The sequence below is a fragment of the Pseudophryne corroboree genome, chromosome 11 (genome assembly GCF_028390025.1).
Source record: "Pseudophryne corroboree isolate aPseCor3 chromosome 11, aPseCor3.hap2, whole genome shotgun sequence".
NCBI lineage: Eukaryota > Metazoa > Chordata > Amphibia > Anura > Myobatrachidae > Pseudophryne > Pseudophryne corroboree.
The window spans coordinates 58,346,833-58,359,736 of NC_086454.1; the positions used below are offsets into that span (position 1 = coordinate 58,346,833).

Below are 12,904 nucleotides of genomic sequence, written 5' to 3' on the forward strand. Positions count from 1 at the left end.
GTACACACCCATGTGACTCTGGCCACATCCACAAAGCATTGGGCACAGATCCTCTGTCTATATAAATACATAAAAAGTGAAAAATGACATAATTTTTTGAGAAAACTAGAAATGCAGTACAATTTTAATGCTTATGATTTATGGCCGACCATGGCCCAGCTGGAAGCGTGGTCATTATCATGCTGTCTTGATGATGAGCCTATTTTTATGTGGAGGCCTGGAGCTTTAACTCTATCCGGCCCATTGTGAATCTTGCCAATGGCGTCCTAGGCTAATGTCCATGAGGCTACACCCAATCAATTCACTAAGCATCAGTGACATCACTATTGCAGTCCAATCTATATTTATGATGCTGAATCTTTCCAATGCTGAATTAAAGACAACCTGCTTCATCATGAATATATTTTTAGTACATATTAATCATATGAGCCACACGTGTTTTATCATTAATTATGGTAACAGAACATGGACCAAAATGATAGATTCTGAAAGCGATACATGTATTTTCTTTAAACATTTTTGGTTGTAATGACGTGAGTTTTCATCCCCCCACCCCACCCCCAACACACACAAACACACACAAAAAACTATTTTCTATAAATATTAAATTCCTTAATACCCTGCAGCTTTGGCCTGTTGCACACAAAGCCGGACCATTATCAAAAAATAAGCTTTTATGTAACTTCAAAACCCTTCTACTTCACTTTAACATCCAACAAAGGCACAGCGACACAACACACAGATCACAAACAGGAAAAATAAAAATGGAAGGAAAAAAGTAATTTGAGGGTCACACGATATAAACACTTACAGTAGCCTGCTGCTTCTCAGCCTTTTCTGTTGCCTCATTAAGTTGCTTTGTGAAAGCTTCCTGCATGGATTTAATCTCTTCCCTAGTTTATGAAAAAAAAGTGCAAGATACATTTAGAAAATATTTTTTTTTATTTTTCATATTACATTTTTTACAGGTTACTTTAAAATGCGCGTTTACTACACAAAAATCTTAAAAAAAACTCAAAAAAGAATCATAGTGTCATTTACTCTAGGCTTTCAACCATGCAATCGTTTAGAAAGTGTGATTAACATATGTTACTGTTTTTCATCGGAAAATAAATTCTGTAGGTATACCAAATATTTTTGTCAAAAATGCAAAGAAACAGGCGAAGAAAACAAATTTTTTACTTAACATACAGTATTATATCTTAAAATCAGATTTTCAAAGAGTGTCATAGTACAAATATGCATCTAGTTTGTTGCTATGGAAGTTGCAAGTGAGCAATATTTGGAGAATGTCTAAAGCGTGAATAAATGTAAAAAATTGAACCATATAGGCTAAATGGGCAGTTGCCCAAGGGCCCCAGAATTCCAAAGGCCCTTGGCTGATAGTACCCCCAGGGCCGAGGGTGCCCCTCTGTGACATCCGGATTATCTACTCACCCACACAGCCCGGTGTGAGCAGGTAACAGGTGCCAGCAATAATCCACAAATGAATCCAGAGAGTCAGGCAGAGAATAGAGCAGCAGTGGGGTCTCTTCATGAAGCAGTGAAAAAAAGTGGAGAAGTGAGTCAGTGGAGAAGTTGCCCATGGCAACTAATCAGCGGCTATGTATAATTTTATAGAATGAATTTTATAAATGTTACCTCAATACTGATTGGTTGCCATGGGCCACTTCTCCACTTTTTTTCCCTGCTTCATGAATAGACCCCAGTAAATCCAAAAGGAACAGTAGGCAGAGCCCTGGGAGGGGAGGTGCTTATACACAGTGCACACTCCCCACTCTCCTGCTAGTGTAATCCTGCAGGTCCACCCTAGTATCGGCATTAACTCCCTGACCGATAACGGGAACTCAGGGAAAGTGAGTAGCCCCTCTCAGCCTTGTTGCCATGGAATATAGGTAGTGTCACATACAGTACACCTCCAATCTTTGTCAGGCCGCACCTCCAGATGGGCCTTTCCTGGATTGATGCTGTCAAAAGGCTGGTGCTGAGGAGAATAACCCACCTCCTTCTCTGCCCTGTCCCGCCTCTAATGCTGCCCTGCTCAGTGCTGTAAATGCTGGAATGACAGTCCAAACTCTGCCCGCTGTGTGTGATATATGTAAGGTTTGCAGGAATAGGCTGACTCTATTCCAATGGGCCCTACGTCTCCTTGCTTAGCTTCTCACTCTCCTTAGGGCTGCTCCTTTGAGGTAAAAGGGTAAAGATTTTCACACAACACTTAAGGTCACTGGGAAAGCTGTCAGTACTTTTTAGACAGCAGATAAGCAGTTGCTGACTATCAAGCTTTCCTTTAATGCATTTCAGAGTCAAAATATCTATGTCTCCTTTCCTCCTATTGCTCTCTGAGAGGTTCAGCAATGTTTAGTTCAAATGACAGGTTAAACTCTTATAATTCAGACACTATCCTCTCCTGACTGGAAATATGTTGGTTAAGTGCTTATATCTGAAATCTATTTATATAAAAGGCAAATACCACTGACTCACTGACCTTATATAAAAGGCAAATACCACTGACTCATCTCCTGAACTATAAGGCTGCACTTACTTACCAGTGGCAGTTTTAGAGCAGTCCATTTTTCAAATAGGGGAGCAACACCCAGCGATGTTTGGCAGTGTTTAGGGGTGGCAGTTGATGTGACTCCCCTATTCAAATAATGGAATGTTCTGCAACTGCCACTGCAAGGATGCCCAGGAACAGAACACTGGGTCCTCCCCCTCTGCGAGATTTTGTATTTGCCATATGTATATATATATATATATATATATATATATATATATATATATATATATATATATATATATATATTTATTTTTTTTTATTTTTTTCATAGAGCTTGTATGATGTCCGGTATACATCAAGAGCTTCCGGAATCTCCCGAAAGTGATGTGACGCGAGGTTCACAACATGGTCACCATAACAACGATGGCTGCTTCCCACCGCGGCTGCACATTGGACTCTGCAAATCACTCCAATAGGGGAACTATGTGTAATAATACTACTATCTTGTACAAAGAGCAACCCATGCACTTTGGTCCATTGTAGCCACAGATGACAAATTAAAATGCTTTGGGGAAGACCACAAAAACTTTGAGACAAAGGATGGCACTCCATGGTCGTCAATTAATGCAGCCATTAAGAGTGGAAAATCCTATCAACCGGTGGCACAACACTTTGTCAATAAAGATCATGATGTGATGGCATTAAGACATATAGTAATCGACCATGTCCCAGACAGCCTCAGAGGGGGCGACAGAGATACTAAACTTTTGTGATTGGAGACCCAGTGGATCTATAAATTGAACACCATACAACCTCAAGGCTTGAATGAAAAATTTGCATGGAACGTCTTTTGAGAACCCTGGAAATGAGTATTGTTAATAAAATCGAGGTCACTATAGAGCATCTCTTCAAATGGACTTTTTAAGATTTATATTACACAGATTTCATTGGTGTCTGCCTTTTCTTCTTTTCCCTTTTCTTTCTCTCTGGCTGTCTCCTCTCTTCTTTTTATTAGATTAACATCTATCTAGATCATGAGATAGTTTCCCTATTGGAGTGATGGACATCTCCAGTTGAATGGTTACGGGGTTAAATAGAGGAAATTAGTGGAGAACAATTTGCACTGGAATACACTCTGAAATTATGTACTCTCCCTGTATGATACATTACATTGATATATTTAGAGGATTTAAATCTGGTGTATACTATCCCAATGTACTCTTATGACCCAGTGCTACATATTTTTTGGACCTTTGACCCATTGGGGGGATCTAGTGATATTCATGCTAGATGAGTAGGAGGTTAACATACAATTTGGTGTATACCAGATGCATTGATTCCATAATTGCAGGAATAAATATTTGTAATCTGTAAAACTGGTGCTAATATAATACATCTTATTCACACACGTTGCACTATTGCAATATTGAAGATATACATTTTCTCTGTGGTTACACAGGGTCTTTACAATTTCCAGCACTCCTTTTTTTCACTTTGCAGAGTCCAATGCGCAGACATGGTGGGAAGTGGCCTGCGTTGCTACGGTAACCGGGTCATGGACCTTGCACCACGTCACTTCCGGGAGACCCCGGAAGCTCTCTGACGTCTACCAGGACGGACGGCGCGGACGATGCTCCTCTTCACGGTGGGATCCACACTGGCTATGTATAAATATATATATATATATATATATATATATATATATATACAAACAAACAAACACATAATTGCTTTTTGATATTCAATGGCCGTTTAATATGCTTTGATTACAAATTTTGTACTTTGTTTGAAAATGTTCTCTCTTTTTGTCTAATGTTTTTCAGACAGAAAAAGAAACTGATTTATGAAATCTTCGGTATTCACTGCTCAAGTAGAAAATAGATTCATTTAAAAAAAAAAATTGAAAAAAGATGAGTGTGCAGTGCTGTTTTCAGTAAAGTCAGGTCGCAGAAGAAATAAGACCATAGAAATTGTAAAGAATTACAATGGAATGCTATAAATTTTCAGTCCTGTTTCTCCAGTGTTTTGAAACAAATGCTTTATGATGTTGACATTTTGTCTTACGGTGATGTACTTTAAAATCTTTGTTGCTTTTCATTACAGTAGAATATAGTAAGGATCAAATTGACTTACCAGACCTGAAGGGGAGATTGTATTAACATGAGGTATATAAAAATGTTTACATGCATAGTTTTTTTATTCAGTATGATGAAGTTATAGCCGCTAATCAATTGTTTTGTACAGATGTAGCCACGCTCAATTGTTTTGTACAGATGTAGCCACGCACAGTGCATTGTTTTCCATGCACTAGCCTTAGATGCAAATGCACCCCATTCACTTTGAATGGGGCGTCAAAATACTCAGCTCGGCGTGGCTATGCACTGGCGAGCCTAGCCATGTGACATGTGCATGAACAGAGCATCCGGAAAGTATTCACAGTGCTTCACTTTTTCCACATTTTGTTATGTGACAGCCATATTCCAAAATGGTATAAATTAATTTTTTCTCTCAGTGGAGCTCAGGTTCATCCTGTTTCCACTGATCATCTTTGAGATGTTTCTACAGCATAATTGGAGTCCACCTGTGGTAAATTCAGTTAATTGGACATGATTTGGAAAGGCACATATCTGTCTATATAAGGTCCCACACTTGTCAGTGCATGTCTGAGCACAAACCAAGCATGACGTCAAAGGAATTGTCTGTAGACCTCCGAGACAGGATTGTTCCAAGGCACAAATCTGGGGAAGGATACAGAAAAATATCTGCTGCTTTGAAGGTCCCAGTGAGCACAGTGGCCTCCATCATCCGTAAATGGATGATGGAAATGGAGCATTGCCCGCCCCCACAAGCCCCGCGTCTGCCTCTGCCTGATTGACAGGCAGAGGCGATAGCATTTTCTGAGGCCCCCTCACAGAAAATGCAGGCGCATGAGCAGGACAGGCACTGTGCATGTGCCCGCATCTTTTTTTCAAAATTTGCAGTTGGATCGCACACTACGATCCAACCTGAATTAGGCCCAATATGCCAATCTATTTAAAGAATTACTGAAATATTTGTTTAGTCCTCTACATAATGGAAGACTTGCAGATGAAGAAACCATCCCTGAAGAACCCTTTCAAAGATGAAACACATCAGAAACTTTCAGAACACTTTATCTATAAATCAGAAATAAAAAATAAAAAAAAGTCTTACAATAGAATATCATTTTTTATTTGGACTCCATATGAGAAAAAAAATTCTGCTCCGTTAGTACTATAACTACTGTACTATTTCCACTCTACAATGTCTAAATCCATTTCCTGAAGTTTGCCCAGGTGATAAGTGGTTGTCATTATTTTTATAAAGAAGACCTGCTGTGGCAAAAAAAAAATACAGAAATAATCTCTAAAACTAGGGCAGCTGTTATAAAAGAAGCCATCCAAAATTGGCTCCAAGAAGTTTGTGATTATGTAAATGTAGAAGGCTGTACAGATATTTTGTTGGATGGCAGTCATATTTTTAATGCTGATGAAACAAAACTGGTAAAGTGTTGTGGCCCAAAGTTTACAAAAACATTAATGAGATTGCAGGTGGAACTGAAAAGGAACAGTGAAGCAACAGTTCCTAATAAGATGCTAGCTTTGTACCATGTTTGGCTAAAGTGCAAGCAACATGAGCAAATGGAGATGGACATTGATACACACAAGTCGGACATCAGCCAGAAAAAAATCAGGAACCTGAACCAAGTACAGTAACTGAACTGTTAATAGTACTCTCAACCTCAGTGTTGTGGAGTATGCCAGTCAAGGCATTTCAGCAGCGCTACTAAATACTAGAGATGAGCGGGTTCGGATTTAACGCCAGAATTAACACCAGTTCGGTTTAATCCGGATTTTTTCTATTGGCTATCCAAAACACGTGACATCCGTGAGCCAATAAGATGCCGTTTTGAGAACCGAGTAAATCCGAGTAAAACCGAGTAAAACCGAACCCGCTCATCTCTACTAAATACAGAAAGCAATGTGCCAGAGGTAGACCTACTCTTCCAAACAATACAAAGAAAGGATGTGCCCACAGCAAATAAAACACCAGAGAGCATGTAGAATGACCACCTGCATTGGTCTAAGACAGATGAAGCAAAAACAAAATCTGCAAGAAAAAAACTTTATTTCACCATTTGCCATAACAACAGCAAAGTGGAAATTTTACTGTACTTTGATTTAATAGCTCAGGAAAAATGAAAAAAAAGCAAGAACAATCAAAAAAGAAGCTTATTGAGGCAGCTAAAAAGAAGGAAGAAACTAAAAAAAGAATAGAAGGCATACTGTAACTTAGTCAAAGGTAAGTTCAAAAATCCAAGTGCAGACATCTAAAAAACGTGAAACTATTGAACCTGAAACATCAACTGACTGACCAATTGTCACGACGTAAGTCAACTGGTGACATTGAGCATTCAAGCAAGAACTCTATTGAAGAGAAAATAGATGGAGGCCAACACATGGTCAAAACTTTATATACTAATGACTATATTATAGTATAATATAGAGGAGAGTTTTTTTCAGGAATAGTGAAAGATAAAATCCATAGCCAAGTTTAAGTAAGCACCATGATAATGTCGGGTTTAACTTCCTGGAAATAGCCTGACAAAGAGGACCAGATATGGGGGGTAATTCTGAGTTGATCGCAGCAGCAAGTTTGTTAGCAATTGGGCAAAACCATGTGCACTGCAAGGGGGGCAGAAATAACATTTGCAGAGAGAGTTAGATTTGGGTGGGTTATATTGTTTCTGTGCAGGGTAAATACTGGCTGCTTTATTTTTACACTGCAATTTAGATTTTAGTTTGAAAACACCCCACCCAAATCTAACTCTCTCTGCACATGTTATATCTGCCCCCCCTACAGTGCACATGGTTTTGCCCAACTGCTAACAAAGTTCCTGCTGTGATCAACTCAGAATTAGGCCCATGGTACGACAATAACATTTTCAAAGAAAAAATAATCGCTCCAAGTATACCTGGTTCAAGGGGATTGTACAGTGCTCCAGAAATACCTAAATATAGGCAAAAAGATGCTCAGTAGCCTCTAAATATCAAATTATCTTTTCATTTCATTAATATTAATATACTTGTAGTATCTTGTACTTCAATGTAACATAACATCTAAGTAAGTTGACATGTTGCCTTGGTTTTATTAAAGTAAGTTACATTGTTCATTCACTGGTTTTATGTGTTCAATCACTGGTAATTTCTGCATCTATCCTGTTTTCTGGTTGTAAAATTCCAACTATTACTACAATTGTTAAACCACAATTTGTTTAAAAAGTAGATAGTCTGTAGTAATGATGATGTTACATATCTCAAAATTTAATTTATGTTGTATCTGCTGCATACATCATCCTTTCAAACAAGAGAATTCCCTTAACTGTTCATTCATTGGATGATTCACCCTATAATGTAGTTTATTTTAATTATCGTAACACATTAAATTTATATATATATTAACTAGAGATGTGCGGCAGACACTTTTTGTGTTTTAAAAAGAGAAAAGTTAGGGTGCGCTAACAATAGCAGCTGGTAGGTGGATGGTAAATTCCCCTATATATATGCTAGATAAAAAAGAATAAATTGCCAGTGCTGGCTGATTAATGGAAATAAAAATGATTATATATATACACGAAAGGCTTGTTTAAAATAAACACATTTATTAATGACATATATGGTGTAATATGGTAAAATAGTTATAAAATATTAGAAAATAGCCACACAAAAGCCTGTATGGAGTGATTAGTTTCACTGATTGAAATATCACAATACTGGCTAGGATTCACTCGAAAAATGTTAGTGTCACTGGCTATGACCATCAATAATAGGTTATTTTGGCATAAATCGATAGTTGCAAGAATTAGGTTTTTACCAATGATCCAGATGCAGATAATGTCCACCTTATTAGCAGCTAATGAACTTGTCCTAGATAGACATAGAAAATATAGAAACATAGAATTTGACGGCAGATAAGAACCACTTGGCCCATCTAGTCTGCCCCTTATTTTTATCCTTTAGGTAATCTCAACCCTTTTTGAACCTTAATTCTTTGTAAGGATATTCATATGCCTATCCCAAGCATGTTTAAATTGCTCTACAGTCTTAGCCTCTACCACCTCTGATGGGAGGCTCTTCCACTAATCCACTACCCTTTCTGTGAAGTAATTTTTCCTTAAATTTCCCCTGAACCTGCCTCCCTCCAGTTTCAGTGTATGTCCTCGAGTTCTAATACTTCTCTTCCTTTGAAGAATGTTTCCCTCCTGAACTTTGTTAAAACCTTTGGTATATTTGAAAGTTTCTATCATGTCTCCCCTTTCCCTTCTCTCCTCCATACTATACATGTTAAGATCTTTTAGCCTTTCCAGGTAAGTTTTGTGATGTAGGCCATGCACCATTTTAGTTTCCCTTCTTTGTACACTCTCTAATGTATTTATATCCTTCTGGAGATATGGTCTCCAGAGCAGGACACAGTATTCCAGATGAGGCCACACCAATGACCTATACAGTGGCATTATTACTTCTCTTTTCCTGCTACTGATTCCTCTTCCTATGCAACCAAGCATCTAACTTGCCTTTCTCATTGCTTTGTTGCATTGCTTTCCTGCCTTTAAGTCACTTGAAATAGTGACTCCTAAATCCCTTTCCTCCTCAGTAGTTTCCATTATAGTACCCTTGATACTATATTTAGCCTTTGGGTTTTTGAGACCCAAGTGCATGATTTTGCATTTTTTAGCATTAAACTGTAGTTGCCACGTTCTTGACCATTTTTCAAGTCTAGCTAGGTCATCAATCATTTGTTTTACCCCTCCTGGTGTGTCTACCCTGTTGCATATCTTTGTATCATCTGCAAAAAGGCATACTTTCCCTCCAATACCATTTGCAATGTCACCAACAAAGATATTAAAGAGAACTGGTCCGAGTACAGATCCCTGGGGTACTCCACTGGTAACATTTCCCTCAATAGATTGCACTCCATTTACTACAACTGTCTGTTTCCTATCCTGCAACCAGTTTCTTATCCATTTAACTATTTTATAATCCACCCCCACACTTTCAAGTTTTATTTATCAGTCTGCGATGTTGGACAGTGTCAAATGCCTTACTAAAGTCTAGATATGCTACATCTACAGCTCCCCCTTGATCTATTATTTTCATCACAGAGTCAAAAAAGTCAATAAGATTTGTTTGGCATGATCTCCCACCAGTAAATACATGCTGTTTTGGAGCCTGTAAGTTGTTTGATTTAAGATATTCCACAACTCTTTCTTTTAGTAGTTCTTCCATTACTTTCCCTACTACTGATGTAAGGCTTACTGTTCTGTAGTTACTTGCTTCTTCCTTGCTTCCACTTTTGTACAGTGGAACTACATTTGCTCTTTTCCAGTCCCCTGGAATGGCACCTGTATTTAGTGACTGGTTAAATAATTCTGTTAATGGTGCCACCAGCACATCTTTTAGCTCTTTTAGTATCCTTGGGTGTATTCTATCTGGTCCCATTGATTTATCCACTTTTAGTTTTGAAAGTTCAGTTAGGACCTTCTCCTCTGTAAATGTACTTTCATCTACTTTATTTTTATGAATGGCCTTGCAACTTAACTCTGGCCCCTTCCCTTCTCCTTCTGTAGTAAATACTGAGCAAAAATAATGATTTAGGTGATCTGCTATTGCCTTGTCTCCCTCCACCAAATTCTCACTCTCTGTCTTAAGTCTTATTATTCCTCCATTTGATTTTCTCCTTTCATTTATATACTTAAAAAAAGTTTTGCCCCCTTTATCTACTGACTGGGCTATTTTCTCCACGGCTTCTGCCTTTGCACGTCTGATCACTTTCTTAGCATCCTTCCGTCTGTCAAGATACACCTCTTTGTCATTATTATTTTGAGTCTGTTTGTATTTCCTAAAAGCCATCTTTTTTGCTTTCACACTAGTTGATACTTCTTTTGTGAACCACACTGGCTTCCTTTTCCTGGTGCTTTTCCTCACGATATGAGCAGTCCAAAAACGGTGGCTATCGCAGTGGAAAAGTCCCAAAGGTGCACAAGAGTGACCAATGTACGCCAGTAGAAGTAGTGGAGTCCAACAGGTACGTGAAAATAGCTCAACGTGTTTCGCTGGTATGCTTATCCCAGCTTCCTCAGGAGCATGTAAAAAATGGCTGGTAAGAGTCCTTTTTATACCTAGTTTAAGTGGCATGATTTATTACACCTGACAAACATCATTATAAATTAGAAAACAAGCCGTTTGTAAATTCTATTAAAATATATAATTAGAGAGTCACATATGGTCCCCAAGATACATGGACAATAGATAGTATCAAAATGATTATGTAAACTTTAATTAAACATGTTTAATTATAACAATAATCCATAGTGCGCCGATTATGTGACTATTCCGGCCAGATGATCAGTGCTCTATCCAATAGCACCGATTACCATTTGGTCACATGGTAGATCACATGTGGTCAGTGTGTTGCTGGTAACATGGCAACGGGCTTTTGTATTATTGTTCAGTCATGTGATAACCCAGGATCCTTTGTCAGTCACATGACTGGACTCGGGTCCATGTACACTCCACATCCCAATCCCAGAAACGCCGCCCTCCATCCGACACTGTGACACACACAACACTCTGTGAAGGTCACGTGACCAGACCTACGTTTGTATACATTCGGCTTCCCGAGTCCTGGAAGGCCAGTGATCTACTATTATGATGCCATTGCCATGGCAGCCCACAGGCCAATCAGATCATGTCTTTGTATTTATATGGAAATGTTAGTGAAATATAGATGTCACAGATAGAAGGTATAAATTAGAATTCATAATATATATACTAAAGAGATAATCACTAGAGAAACATAATATATATAGCTCATAATAGACAAGAATAAACTGAACATTAAAAAAAAATCATATTAAGATATCTTAAATGGATGGTAAACAACACTCACATTTGGAGACTATATAAAGGTTCATAGGCTTCTTAGGATTAATACAGAGAGACACCATACGATCTTTCACATGACACACCATATATATAAGAAGAAAAAAGATAGAGAGTGCGCTGTCAATGACAGCCCGTACAGGGGGGGCAGTTAACTCCCTTGAATAAATGAACAGAGAAAAAAAGGGGGGTAGTACTGGCGCCGGCTGTTAATTCAAATAAAGGAGCAATTTAACCAATGATACAGTCAAATTAATATATAGTTTATTTCATATTACTAAAATGAGGTTTTCTAGTATATCTAGACATTTTATCTAGGTTCACCTCGGGGATCCGAGAAGTCTATCGATAGTCTGCATTGAACATATCGCCCCCACACCTAGGGGAGGAGACAGGTTTAATAAACTCTGTTTCTGTTGCGGAGAAATATACTGGATGCTGAAATTTAACTCTCTATACCCAGAGGGGTTGAACAAGAGCATCGAGTTAAATACTGTACCATAAGTAACGTGTGTGACACCGAGATACCTGCCATCTGAGACGCTCTTGAAATCATAAAAGAAGTAACTAAATCAAATCAATCTTTCCATGTGGTTCTCATTTTTAAAGTCTAGTCCTTAGTTTCTAATTTTCAGTTTCTAGTTTCTTATCACTATGGTCTTATCACCCCTTATGCTTGGCTCCACCCCATCTTAGGAAACCCCCCTTCACAAATCCTGCGTTTGCCCCTGCGTACTGCAGGACAATGTCACACTGCAGCACCCGCTCCTGTCACTGCAATGGAGCCAGAATTTGGGTGTCACCCCATCTGAGGTGGTTCCAGTATAGAAACTTTTGTTCGTACAAAATACAGCATTCTGTTATACCCCATTCACACCGCACAAATAACCCGTATTGACCCGCCATATTGCCTGGTTGAAACGGGTCGGCGTGCGGTGTGAAAGGGGCATAGCCGAAATCGTGGGTCGTCTGACCCGGCAATTCAACCCGGGAATAAAGCAGTGTTACACCCGGGTTGAATACCGGGTCAGTGGCTGCGTAAACAGTCTCCCTGGTCGATGCGTCCCGGGACCCATTTACTACAGCAGGTAGAGGCGGCGCGAAGATGTTCTCATCTCCCAGCGCTGCCTCCGCCCCCTCGGCCAACTCCGCCCCCCGCTTTTATGGCAACCCGCCCGGCATATTGCCGGGTCGGGGAAGCCTACAGCAGCTGCCAATGCCGGATCCCACCCGGGAAGGACCCGTTTCCAATTCCCGGGTGGGATCCGGCATTGGCAGTGTGAAAGGGCATTAGAGACTGCTGTGTTCCAAAAGGAATATGAACTTCTGTACACATAAAGAATTAGTGGCATCATTAGATGTTTCCCTGCTGAATGTGTGGAGGTCGTATAACACCTGGGAACACTTTCCTAAAATGCTGAAATGTACGGTAGCTACTGACATG

At 39.2% G+C, this 12,904-nt stretch overlaps 1 protein-coding gene across 2 annotated transcripts in view; it reads right to left on the minus strand.

Moving 5' to 3' along the window:
* The window catches only part of LUZP2 (leucine zipper protein 2), a 1,124,237-nt gene that overhangs the window by 535,545 nt on the left and 575,788 nt on the right, over nt 1-12,904 (minus strand). For both annotated transcript variants that reach the window (XM_063944341.1, XM_063944342.1), the window contains exon 4: nt 812-893. In XM_063944341.1, the coding sequence (XP_063800411.1) occupies nt 812-893 (82 nt within the window). The remainder of the gene's footprint in view (nt 1-811; nt 894-12,904) is intronic.